General features: G+C 35.3%; 1 protein-coding gene across 5 annotated transcripts in view; it reads right to left on the bottom strand.

Moving 5' to 3' along the window:
• The window catches only part of SLF2 (SMC5-SMC6 complex localization factor 2), a 43,716-nt gene that overhangs the window by 13,577 nt on the left and 17,585 nt on the right, over positions 1–12,554 (bottom strand). For 4 of the 5 annotated variants that reach the window (XM_002913863.4, XM_034663143.1, XM_034663141.1 and 1 more), the window contains 5 exons: positions 11,777–11,879; positions 6,967–7,042; positions 6,010–6,151; positions 1,276–1,378; positions 484–660 (listed from right to left, as the gene is read on the bottom strand). In XM_002913863.4, coding sequence (XP_002913909.1) covers positions 484–660; positions 1,276–1,378; positions 6,010–6,151; positions 6,967–7,042; positions 11,777–11,879 — 601 coding nt within the window. Of the gene's footprint in view, positions 1–483; positions 661–1,275; positions 1,379–6,009; positions 6,152–6,966; positions 7,043–11,776; positions 11,880–12,554 lie in introns of those variants that run through there. The other variant, XM_034663145.1, reaches the window with a different exon arrangement.

The following is a 12,554-nucleotide window of genomic DNA, read 5'->3' as shown; positions in this document are numbered from 1 at the left end:
AAGGTCACTTCAGAAGGGCCTTCCCTGACTGCCTTATCTGAAATACCAGAAGATTCCTGCTTTGCTATTCTCTATACCCATGTCCTGCTTTATTTTAATTTGCAGCCCTTATTACAACTTGACATATTATAATACACATTTACTTTATTATTTAACCCTCTAACTAGCAAAGAACTTCCATAAAGGCAATGGATTTATGTTTTCCAGGGCTGTATCTCTAACACATTAATGCTTGGCCCCCAGTAAATCCCCAATAAACACATTTTGTTTTGAATGAATAGCTGCAGTTTCAGAGAAGATCAGTTATCATAAATTTAATACAGTTCCAACAAAGACAGTCCCTTCCTCAGTTTATTTTTCATCTCCCAGAGATCTTAAGTGAGCTTAGAAACTATTAATTCCATATGCACTATGAAAGTCAAATTGTGATGGTATACAAAAAACCAACACTAAAACCAATACAAAAGCTTTAAGTATGGTTACCTTTGTGTTCCAATCTCTAATGTTTTTCATCAGATTTATCAGGAGGCTTTGAAAGTCCACTAGAGGAATTTGTTTCAGCTGTTTCTCCAAACTCATTTTAAACAACATTAAAATCAGCAACATTATTTCACGATCCTGGTAACCTTCTGGATGTATAGATGTACACAAGCCTAGAAACTGTGATAGAAGTACAAAGACAAAACAACTTAAGGAGATATATTTTACTTGGGGAGTTTAAATTATAAAAACTTCCTGATAAAAAATGCAAAAGAGAACTTATAGAAAGCAAAACATCAGATGTCTAGAAAAAAGAAGGCAAGAAATATTCATGTTATTAGTTGAATAGAATTGTGACAGGATAAGTATTTTCTTCTCCAATTTTCATTCTGAGATTTTTTTAATGGTTCAGTACCACTGACTTGATTCAGCCACTAAAAAGTTTTAACACTGCTATTAATTCTTAATCACTAAGTTACAAGTAGTAACTTTTTTCCCTTCATACATCCTAATTCTAAAAAAATTATTGGTTCTAAAAAATATTGGTTTCTAAAAGCTTCTTAGTAAAGGTATCCTAGAACTATATTAATTCTATAAGTCTAAAGTTCCCTTTTACTCCTAATATTAAAACAAAAAATAAAAACAGAAAAAACGACATTTAATACAAAGAATAAGAAATTTCAAAGATTGGAAATCACCTGGTAAAGCACTAGTGATTTTGTTTTAAAACCACTAACCACAAAACTAAATGGTTCCAGTTCTGTGCTAAAGACATAAAAAAGAGTTTTTCCCTACCTTAACCACATTTAAAATGTTGGTTTCAGGAAGAGTTGAAAAAATTGGCTTACAAGATGAATCTTCACTTCCTTCCCCCCCCAATGTCATCTGTGTTTCAGAACTATTGAAAAGTGAATAAAGCAATGTGAAATTAAGCACAAAATATTTTAAGAAACACCGAACAACAAGAAAGTTTTGTTGAAACATAGTTTACATACAATAAAAGGAATATACCCATTTAAAGTTTTGATAAATATATATAGTAGTGTAACCACCAACAGAATAAAGAAGTAGTAGAACATTTCCATTACCCACAAAAGTCCCTTCATGCCAAATCCAAGTCACTTCGCTAATCCCACTCCTGGTAAACACTAATCTGATTTCTACCTCTACGCATTAGTTTTCCCTTGAACAGCTACTTTTTATAAGGCACTATCCTCATTGTTCTTGGTGTCAGAGAAGTATGTAGACGGTGGCTCTGACTACAAAAGAACTCATAATAAAGGTCTCATGAATAGACAGCAATATAAAGAAACAATTCTAAGCACCGCAGTTTTGGTTGAGGTAATCAGTCCAGGTCCATGAAGGAGGAGACACATGAATTTGGCCTTCAAAAGATATTTTCTGAATTTTTTGAATAAATAATACCTTTATATGGTTAAAAAAACTTCACAAGGTATCAAGGCACAGTATGCTGTGAAGAACTGTCCTCAGGCTAGGCCTTTTGCCACCCATTTCCCCTCCCCACAATCACTACTAGTTTTAGTCCTTCCTTCCACAAGCATTTTATGTATATACAAATAAATATGTATTTATTTATTCGTCCCCCCTTTAATATAAATGGCAGCACACTATATACACTGTTGTGCACCTCTCTTTTTTTCACTTAATATGTCTTATACTGCCATAATTATATATGAAAAGCTTTCTTAGCTTTTAAAGTCTCTGCTTGGTAGTCCTGTGTGGCCTTCCTAGCTGTAAACCTCAGGCAAACTACTTAACCTTTCTGTGCCTGACTCACCTGTAAAATGGGAATGAGAATACTATCTAATAGTTGTAGTGACCATTAAATGAAGTGCTATATGTGAAGCCCTTAGAACTGTGCCTGGCACATAGTAAAGCAATATGTAACTATTAGTAGTTGTGATGATTATTAATGTAACATGATTTATTAATCTGTTCCATACAGATAAGACTGTCTTGCTCTTATTTTTTAAAGATTTTATTTATTTGAGAGAGAGAGCAAGAGCAAGAGAGAGCACAAAGTGGGGGGGGCGGGCAGAGGGAAAAGCAGGCTCCCCGCTGAGCAGGGAGCCCCATGTGGGGCTCAATCCCAGGACCCCAGGATCATGACCTGAGCTGAAGGCAGATGCTTAACTGACTGAGCCACCCAAGCGCCCTGTCTTGCTCTTAGAAACTGTGCTTCAATGAGAGAGACAGGTAATATTTTGGTGAGCAGACACTGAGGATGGAGGTGAGGGATCAGTATGAGGAAGAACCAATGCAGTGATGACTAATATGGAGGAACAGCAAGCAGATCATTTTGGTTAGCAAAAGGGACAGCAAAACAGAAAATAGGTCAAATTGTAGAGTCTTAAATACGAGGTGCAAAAAGTTTGAGAACAGAGGAGAAAGAAGTTCCAGGCTATGTTTCATAAAAGGAATCCTCCAACAGTGAAAAGAATAAATATCTTGGAGGTAGAAAGCCCCTGAGGAAGGAGATTTTTTTTTTTTGCCAGGTAGGCATGAAAAGAGGATCTGAATTAGACTAACAATGGTAACAAAAAAGGAAAGAACAGCTGTGACATGAACAGAGGAAGCAGAACACAGGGATGTGAGAATTGATGGAATGCAAAAGAGAAAGAGGTTAGCTGTGACTCAGATTTTAAGTCTGTACACCTAACAGATTAATGGTCAAGAAAAGAACCGTTCTACTATACTTTAGCATATTATTCACGCTAACTAATTATTTAAGAACCTTCAAACATTTCATACACACCAACAAAAATGGTTAAGTTGTATACAAGTCTTAGAAGAGTGAGTTGTGGTCATATCTCAATAGGATTCAGTCTTGTACTCACGGTGTTTAAACAGGCATTTCATCATGGTTCACTCATTCCTTCACCAGCTCCTTCGTGCTTTCCGGTGCTCATCGATGCCTACCACTTCACAGCAACAGTGACTACAGCCACGACCTCCCTGCTGTAGTCACCAAACCTAACTGAGGCTAACTCTTTAACCGGTAAGTAACCAATAAAAAAAACTACTTTGCTAAATAGCATTTGCATGTATTATGTCTTAATGCATTCATTATATATCTTTATTTCACTATTTCCACTACTGTATCTGCTTACATCAGTGAAGAAAAATTCAAATCTGTTGCACACAACATACATTACCATGTTACTGAATTCATTAAATGTTAAATAATAAAATAACTGATATTTTTAACTTTTTAAATATAGGTGGTTTGAGTACTTTAGTAATGTTTGGGGGAAATGGTTGGGTTTTTTGGATGGGCTGGGAAAGCATTATTTTCCCTAAAGTGATAGAATATAGTCTTTATCTGAAAATTTGCTATCCAACACATTTTTAAATACAGATTACATCTGAGCAACAAGGGATCCTGTACGGAGTGGAAAGAGAACTAGAGAGGTGAGAGTTTGGCTTTGGATATAGCAGTAACAAGAATTTACCTTTTTCTCAGAAGTGAAGATGAATATATTCTCATATTTAAGAACCATTTTTATTTCTGTGATCAGTTTATTCCTTTTTTCTAATAGGTTATTGATATTTTTATTAATTTGAAACTAAACCTTTGTCTGTAACCAGAGTTGTTTCATTCATACATATATGCATGAATATGAAAAATTCATATAAACACTATAGCTCCTTCCCACTCCCTTTTGAGGCTTTTCTTTTCACTTTGTGTATAGTGACTGCTGTCATGGCAAATTGTTTTTAATGTGGTCAAATAAATTAATTTTCCTATTTATGGCTTTTGAGTCTTAGTTCATACACAAAACCATTTCCCCCTTTTCTAGGATTATAAAAACCTGCTGGTTTCTTCTATTACTTTTATGGTTTCATTGTATACATTTAAATCTTTGATCTATCAGTTTGAGGTATGGATGCAAAATTTTTTTCAGATGGCTACCCAGTTTTCCAGATAATGGATAGTACCAGCTACTTAATAGCTTACTCTTTCATTTATGAAATAGCATCTTTAGCATTTACTAAGTATCTATATGTATTTGGTTCTATTTTTAACTTACTTTGCTCCACTGACAAAGCTTTGCACTTTGTGCTTGTCCCATACTATTATCTGCTAAGGCCAGTCCTGCCTCCTAACTCTTCTTTCTCAAAGCTTTTCTGGGTATTATTTTTTTCCATATGACTTTAGAATCACTTGTATAGTATCAACTCTCCCCTTCCCCACAAAATATCCCACTGGCATTTCTTACTCAAATATCATTAAGTTTATGGTTTAACTTTAGGAGCTCTAATGTATTTATATTATAATGTTGAATCTTCCTATCTGAAAGTATGGTATGCTCTTCCATTTATTTAGGTCTTCTATTTTGTCTCTTAGTAATGTTTACACACACACACAGACACACACACACACTTTCTCTCCCTTCTATTTAGGTTTATTCCCAGGTATTTCATACATTTTTCTTGCTGTTGTAAATGAAGTCTTTTCTTCCAGTTTATCTTTTTTTTTTAAGATTTTATTTTTTAAATTTTTTAATGTAATCTCTACCCATAAGGTAGGGTTCGAATTCATGACCCTGAGATCAAGAATCACCTGCTCTACCAACTGAGCCAGCCAGGCACCCCTCCCCCGCCCAGTTTATCTTTTAAATTAGCTACAGTTCATATACCTGAAGGTTACTAATTTCTCTTTTTAAACTTTGTACTCTGGCATCCATACCAACTTCTCTCTTTTTTAAAGAATTATTTTATTTATTTTAGAGAGAGAGAGAGAGCGAACAGGTGAATGGGAGGAGGGACAGAGAGAGAGAGACAGAGAGAATCTTAAGCAGACTCCCCGCTGAGTACAGAGCCTGATGTGGAGCTTGATCTCAGCACCCTGAGATCATTGCCTGAGCTGAAACCAAGAGTTAGCCACCCAGATGCCCCCCTTTCTTTTTTAAGTAGGCTCTATGCCTAATGTGGGGCTTGAACTCACAGCCAGGTGCCCCATACCAATTTCTCTTGTTTTTTTTTGTTACAGCTTTTCAGCTGACTCTTAGGCTTCTTTGTATATATTAACACACTTCTGCAAATAATGAAATTTTCACCAACTCATTTCCAGTTTTTATATCTCTTATTTTTTTCTCTTATCTAATTCCTTTGGCCAGTATTGCCAACAGAATAATGTCAAATTAATGCCAAGAAATAATGTCAAATAATTATCTAATTGCTTTGGCCAGTATCGCCAACAAATAATGTCAAATAAGCAAATAATGTCAAATAACAGAATGATGTCAAATAATGAATAATATCAAATAATGTCAAATAATAATGTCAAATAATGTCAGTTTTATTTTAAAAATTTTAAATGTTTCTATTTCCTCCTTGTTAAGCTCGATGATGACTTTCAGATTAAGACAGATGTTAAGAACGCATTTCAACTTTGAGAGGTTTAACAAAACCAAGAATTGGTACTGAAAAGAATATTAACTGTTATCACAATACAAATTATTTAAAAGAATGTTTTTGGGAGTTAATAATGAAAATAAAACTTACACTAGATTGTCTTCATTAAAGTCTGGCTGAAGATTCTCCAGAGGAAACAAAAATCTGAAATCAATTCCCATATTGAAAAACACGGCTGCTATATCAGATAACGATGGGATCCAGGGCCAAACTGGTGAATCACTGAAGGTATCTAGTTAACAGAAGAAAATTTACCTCAAATCCCAGGTTCACAAACACACAGTTGCAAGGTGACAGTCTGCATGTGAAACATGGATTACTACGATGATTTTATAGAAATGACATCTGGTAATGATATGTTAACAATATAGTTACTTAGAATGATCATATGCGAATTACAGGTTTTCAAGTAAATGTGAAGGAAATGACATTTATGAAAGTATCTGAGAGTGATGATGAATAAAAGGGTGTAACTCAGGAAGTAACATACTTTGAAAAGACTGAACATAACAATGTGAAAATACCAAGTTCTCCTAACACAGGAAGATTTTACCATCTTCAGTGCCCATATAGTCCCAATCCTCAAAACAAGTGAGAGATGTAAATCACGATGCTTGTTTCATTTTATAAGGGATCTCAAAGGTGAGAAAACAATTGTTACCTTTTTGTGGTAGATATTTTCAATCTCCTCAGTGCACAATCAGTACAATACTTGCTCGTCAATAAGCCAGTTAAAGTTAACTGGCTAAATAAATAACAAACTTGCAACTATTTCCATTTACCCAGGACAGTAACCCATGAGTTGGTAAGTATCAGGTTAGGGCTGTCACTTGTAAGATCTTATATCTTTTTTCTCAACGCAACTACAAAAATGCAGACACTAATTTTTTATTGGAGTTTCAGGCCATTATTAAAGATTCTAGATCACAAAAAATAATTTTTTATTCTATATGTATGAATATCTTAAATGTTTAGCAATATGAAAGAGACTGTACACATAGCAACCAATAATTCACACTGCTAATCAGAGTAAATTTATAAACTCACCATTTCTAATCGTTATTTCCATCAATGTACTTAAAATCTGCACGGACACAATACAGTCTGTATGAACCGACATCATCTGCCAAAGTAGAGTATTAAAAAAGAAGAAAGAAAATAAGCATTTACTACTTGCCAGGCATATATAAAGGTGTTTTATGTGTATTTTCTTTAATATGTATTTTATATGCATTTCATTTTAATACTTACAACAACCTTATGACGTGATCATGTGTTACACATGAGCAGACAGGCTCAGAGAGATTAAAATAGTCTACCCAATGTAATACATGAGGAGTTGGAACTTAAAATTCAGGTCTGATTCTAAAATCAGGGCCCTTTCCATTCTGACTGTTTTTATAACTTTTGTTTATATTAGATAAATACAACATTTGAAAACTATCAAAAAATGCCTTTCTAGTCCATTTGTGTGATGAAATTCAAAAACCCTAACGGAAAAGGCTGCTAGTTGATCATAGGCAAAAATCAAACCACAAACGAATAAAAATATTTGAAAAGATACAAATGTGCAAAATAATATATCAATATACTTTTTATTTATTATTTATTATTTTTAAAAAGATTTTATTTATTTATTTGTCAGGGAGAGAGAGAGCAAGCACAAGCAGGCAGAGAGAGAAGCAGGCTCCCAGCTGAGCAGGGAGCCTGATGCAGAACTCGATCCCAGGACCCTGGGATCATGACCCGAACCAAAGGCAGACACCCAACCGACTGAGCCACCCAGGCGTCCCTATCAATCCACTTTTTAAAAGATGTTCATTATCACTAGTAATGAAAGAAATGCAAAGAGAAGTGACAAGCTGTCTTTAGCTTGTGAAGAGAAGCCTGACTCTGGGCGCCCCCACTCATGCTTGCTGTCCCTCTCTTTCTCTAGTGCTCTCTCTCAAATAAATAAAATCTTAAAAAAAAGAGAGAAGCTTGACTTTGAGATTGTTAATGATCAAGAACATTGATAACACCAGCATTCATAAGAGTACTAGGAAAGAGGTAGCATGTCCAGTATAATTTGGTAAAATTTAAAAAGTAATTTGGTAGTATTTACGCAAAGTTATTATCCTTATATTTTGATCTAGTTAGCCTTTTTACATACAGAAATTCATATGCAGAGGCATATAATTAATATAATTTTACAAAACCATTTTTTGGGAACAAAATCAACCAGGTTTAAAAAAACATTAAAAAAAATAAAATAAAAAATATAAAACATTTTAAAGAATCATATGACAGGGGCACCTGGGTGGTAGCTCAGTCAGTTAAGCATCCGACTCTTGATTTTGGCTCAGGTCATGATCTCAAGGCTGTGAGATCAAGCCCTGTGTCAGGCTCCCTGCTCTGCAGGGAGTTTGCTGGAGATTCTCCGTCTCCCCGTTTGCACTTGCATGCACGTTCTTTCTCTCTAATAAATAAATCTTTGGGAAAAAAAAATCATATGACGTATTGAAAGTAATTTTAAAGTGGTTTTGCAGGGGAAAACATTTCTCTTTCCCTTTTGCTATGGAGCTATAGATTATGATTATAGTAAATTTAAATCTAAAATATAAGGAAGAATAACCCAAACTCTGGTTTCAATCAGGCCTATTTGTGTCATTGTATGCTTGTATTAGCATCATTTGTATGTTTGTGCCATTTTCAAAATCAACCGGTGTCCAAAAAAAGTCTGTTATAATGTTTGTGTTATGTTTTGCCACTAGGGGGTCACAACATTCAAATGCACGTTAGAAACCGGAACAATCTTTTTCCGGCAGTAGTGAATTCTAAGGTGGGCAACCCAGTGCTTGGAGATAATTAAATAAATGTGTAAAGAGGTGTATATAACAATCTGATGTCTACCAATTGAGACTGGGTTAAATAAATCATAGTATAACGCTACAAAAGAATATTATAAAGCCATTAAAAAAGGATAACATATCTATACTGATGTGAAAATACTCAATAATTTGTTATCTGAAATAAACAAGTCATAAAACAGCACATATTGTTTATACTGTCATACAGCAACCTATGTACATGCAGAGAACAATCTAGAAAACACTAAAATTTAATAGCCCCTGGAAACTGGGATGCCATTAAGCCTTTTTAAAAAAAAATCTTTCCACTTTACTTGAACTTTTCACAATCAAACGTGAATTGCCTTTGAAAAAGTTTTTAAGAAGTAGTAAAGTGTCTTTCTAGTTTTATACTCATAAAATCAGGAAAATGCAAACGTTTGAACTGCATTTTAACAATTAAATTTATAAAAATGTTACAACCATAGATTTCATTCCTTTTTTATGGCTGAATAATATTCCATGTATATGTGCGGATGTTGTGTGTACATCTCTTTTATCCACTCATCTATCAACGGACACTTGGGTTGCTTCCATAATTTGGTTATTGTAAATTATGTTGCAAAAAACACTGGGGTGTATATTTCCTTCTGAATTGGTGTTTTTATATTCTTTAGGTAAGAAGGGTTAAAAAAAAAACCACATTAGAACCACAGCATTAAAATAAATTCTGACATACTTTCTAAAAAAGAAAAATAGTTGTAAGTTGGTATATCTCTCCATCATGAAAAATGACTTGGAATTGAAAAGGAGAGATGAGACAAAGTGTTTTACACAGAAAAAGTGATTAATGAATGATTATTAGTTTAGTTTTTCAAACAATAAATATGTAGAGTATAAAAACTGCTTATACAAAGGTATGCTTAAATGTTAAAATCAGGGTTTTAAAGGCTATAATGAGGACCCCCATCCAAGATAAAAATTAACACAGATAAATGCAAAGTCTTATTTACAAGTTTAAGAAAAGATATATTGCATAGAGAATAACAAAGCCCTGGCAGGACAACAGATGAAGTTTTGAATTGTAGTAATAGAAATATGTCAGTGGGTAGAAGGGAAAGAGTCTCACTGAAAACTGCTGTTTAGAAAAACCTGATCTGGAGCATATGTCCATTTATGGGGAAACACTTTAAAAGCTAAAGGTCGGGGCGCCTGGGTGGCACAGAGGTTAAGTGTCTGCCTTCAGCTCAGGGCGTGATCCCGGCATTATGGGATCGAGCCCCACATCAGGCTCCTCCGCTATGAGCCTGCTTCTTCCTCTCCCACTCCCCCTGCTTGTGTTCCCTCTCTCGCTGGCTGTCTCCCTCTCTGTCGAATAAATAAATAAAATCTTTAAAAAAAATAAAAATAAAAAAATAAAAGCTAAAGGTCATTCAGAAAGATGATAAGTAAAGGGACTAAATATTTAGTGACTGGAGAAAGTTTAGTGTTGGGGGAGACGAGGCTCATGACAGCTGTTTTAAAATAAGTGAAGTACTGTTAGATGAAGCATATTCTGGGAGGCTCTAGAAAAGATAATTAGTACTACTATATAAAAACCACAGGGAGGCAAGTTTTGATTTGATTAGGACTGCTTTAAAAAAAATTTACTGGGGTCAAAGTAGTGAGCTCCTAACCACTGGAAATAAACGCTCCTGCCCCACAGTCTGCACTGCCTGCTATTTTCTCTGCCTGGAATGCTCTTTTACCACATAGTGGCAAGGCTCACTCCGTTACTTTCTTCTCAGATCTTTACTCAGACCTCACCTTACCAGTAAACCATCATCATTATCATATATATCTATATGTATATACATACATACATATTTTTTTTCTTTCCAAAAACGTAAGCTTTTTTCCCCAACCCTGATGCTTCTCTGTATCTACCCTGACCTGCTATTTCTTCCTAGCACTTACCATCTGACATAATATATCTCCAAATATGCTCTCACACACATACCCATTTACTGTCTATCTCCTCTACAGTACTAGAATGTGACTTTCATGAGATCAGAAATGTGGATTTTTTCATTGCTGTTCTCTCCAATACCTGGCACAGCTGGCACTCAAAAAATGCCAGCAATATGAAAAAAATGAATAAAAGGCTATATTAGAATATCTAGTTCTTGCCAAATATGAGATTGTTTGAAATGCTATCTTAAAGCCCACTTAAAGACACTCATTCTAGGGCGCCTGGGTGGCTTAGTCGTTAAGCGTCTGCCTTCGGCTCAGGGCGTGATCCCGGCGTTCTGGGATTGAGCCCCACATCAGGCTCGTCCGCTGGAAGCCTGCTTCTTCCTCTCCCACTCCCCCTGCCTGTGTTCCCTCTCTCACTGGCTGTCTCTCTCTCTGTCAAATAAATAAATAAAATCTTAAAAAAAAAAAATTTGTCTTTAAAAAAAAAGACACTCATTCTGCTTTTCCCACTTCTCACTTCATACAATAGTCCTATTTTTCGATACCACTGATATTTATAAAGTTACTGTGCAGATAATACAAAAATTTAGATAATTAAGTGGATTTAAGAATTAAACATTATTGGGGAAAAGAAACATCTGGTTGTGTACACACACACAACACACACACGGGAAAATATTAGTGTACCAGTCAAATCCTAAAAATATATATTCAAGAATCTCCATAAAAATGGGAGAAAAAAATACTTTAAAAACTCCACAAAGCCCCCATCCCCTCCCCAAAAATAGGTAACGTAAGAATGAGAAGAAAGCTTCTACAACTAACCATGGTAGTGATTTACCAGTGGGATGAAATGTCTTAGACACAATTAACATTACTATCCCGCACACGATCTGCATTAGCATTTCCTTCATAATCTCTTCACGTGGACTCTTTTGCCTCATTTTCATCTGCTGAAATCATGGGTTTGATGTGCTATTTTTTTTCTCTAGTAATATGCAAATATGATGTTTTAAGTTTGTTTTTGACTGGAAATGCAGAAGACAACTATACTCCCCGAACATTTCTCTTACCCGAAACAGCCACTTTAACACAGGTACAGGACACTGGACATAGTGATAAGCAGAGGTAAGAAAGCCTTGTGTTGTCAAAAAAATCTGATCTGTTTTTCCTGATCTGAAAAAATAAAATGAAATCGATGATAAGAAACTTCTACCACCACATCTGACATAATCAGGGAAATATGAGCAAGCATACCGCCGGAGGTGGACTCGACTCTACTATGGATGGGTTACTCATAAAGGAAATTCAAGTGATGGCCTAAAGCTGATCCAGTCTGTTGGTCTGTCTCCAGATTTATCTGATGGATAAACTTACATTAGCTGGCAGTGTTGAAAAGGCTCCTATTAAGTCTCAGGGCACTGTCTACTTTTGCCATCTTGGGTTTGTACTTCCATAAAACTCAGCACCAGAATTAATGTGATCTCTCTGGATCTGAGATATCACGTACTGAGAGAAATTAGATCAATCTGGGCACTGTAGTATAGACTGCTAGTTGCCCATCCCAACATCTATTCTTGCCTTTCCTCTTGGCAACTGAACGCTAACTTTTATTTAGCTGGGTACACTAGCTCTGCCTGAAATAAAAACCATTTCTCAGCCTTCCTTGTGACTAGATGTGGTCATGTTGACCAAGTTCTACCCAACTAACCATAAGTAGAAATGTGTGGGATTTCTGGGAATTTGAAATTAAAGGGCTGGAAAACCAGTAGCACCTGAAGCAACCACGTACTTAGGATGGTGGAGAAAAAGATTATATGGGAAACACCAGCCCTGGACTTCCTACCTCTG

This window comes from Ailuropoda melanoleuca, chromosome 6 (assembly GCF_002007445.2).
Source record: "Ailuropoda melanoleuca isolate Jingjing chromosome 6, ASM200744v2, whole genome shotgun sequence".
NCBI classification, from domain to species: domain Eukaryota; kingdom Metazoa; phylum Chordata; class Mammalia; order Carnivora; family Ursidae; genus Ailuropoda; species Ailuropoda melanoleuca.
The sequence above is the reverse complement of the archived record's forward strand: the minus strand, read 5'-3'. Positions and strand labels throughout refer to the sequence as shown.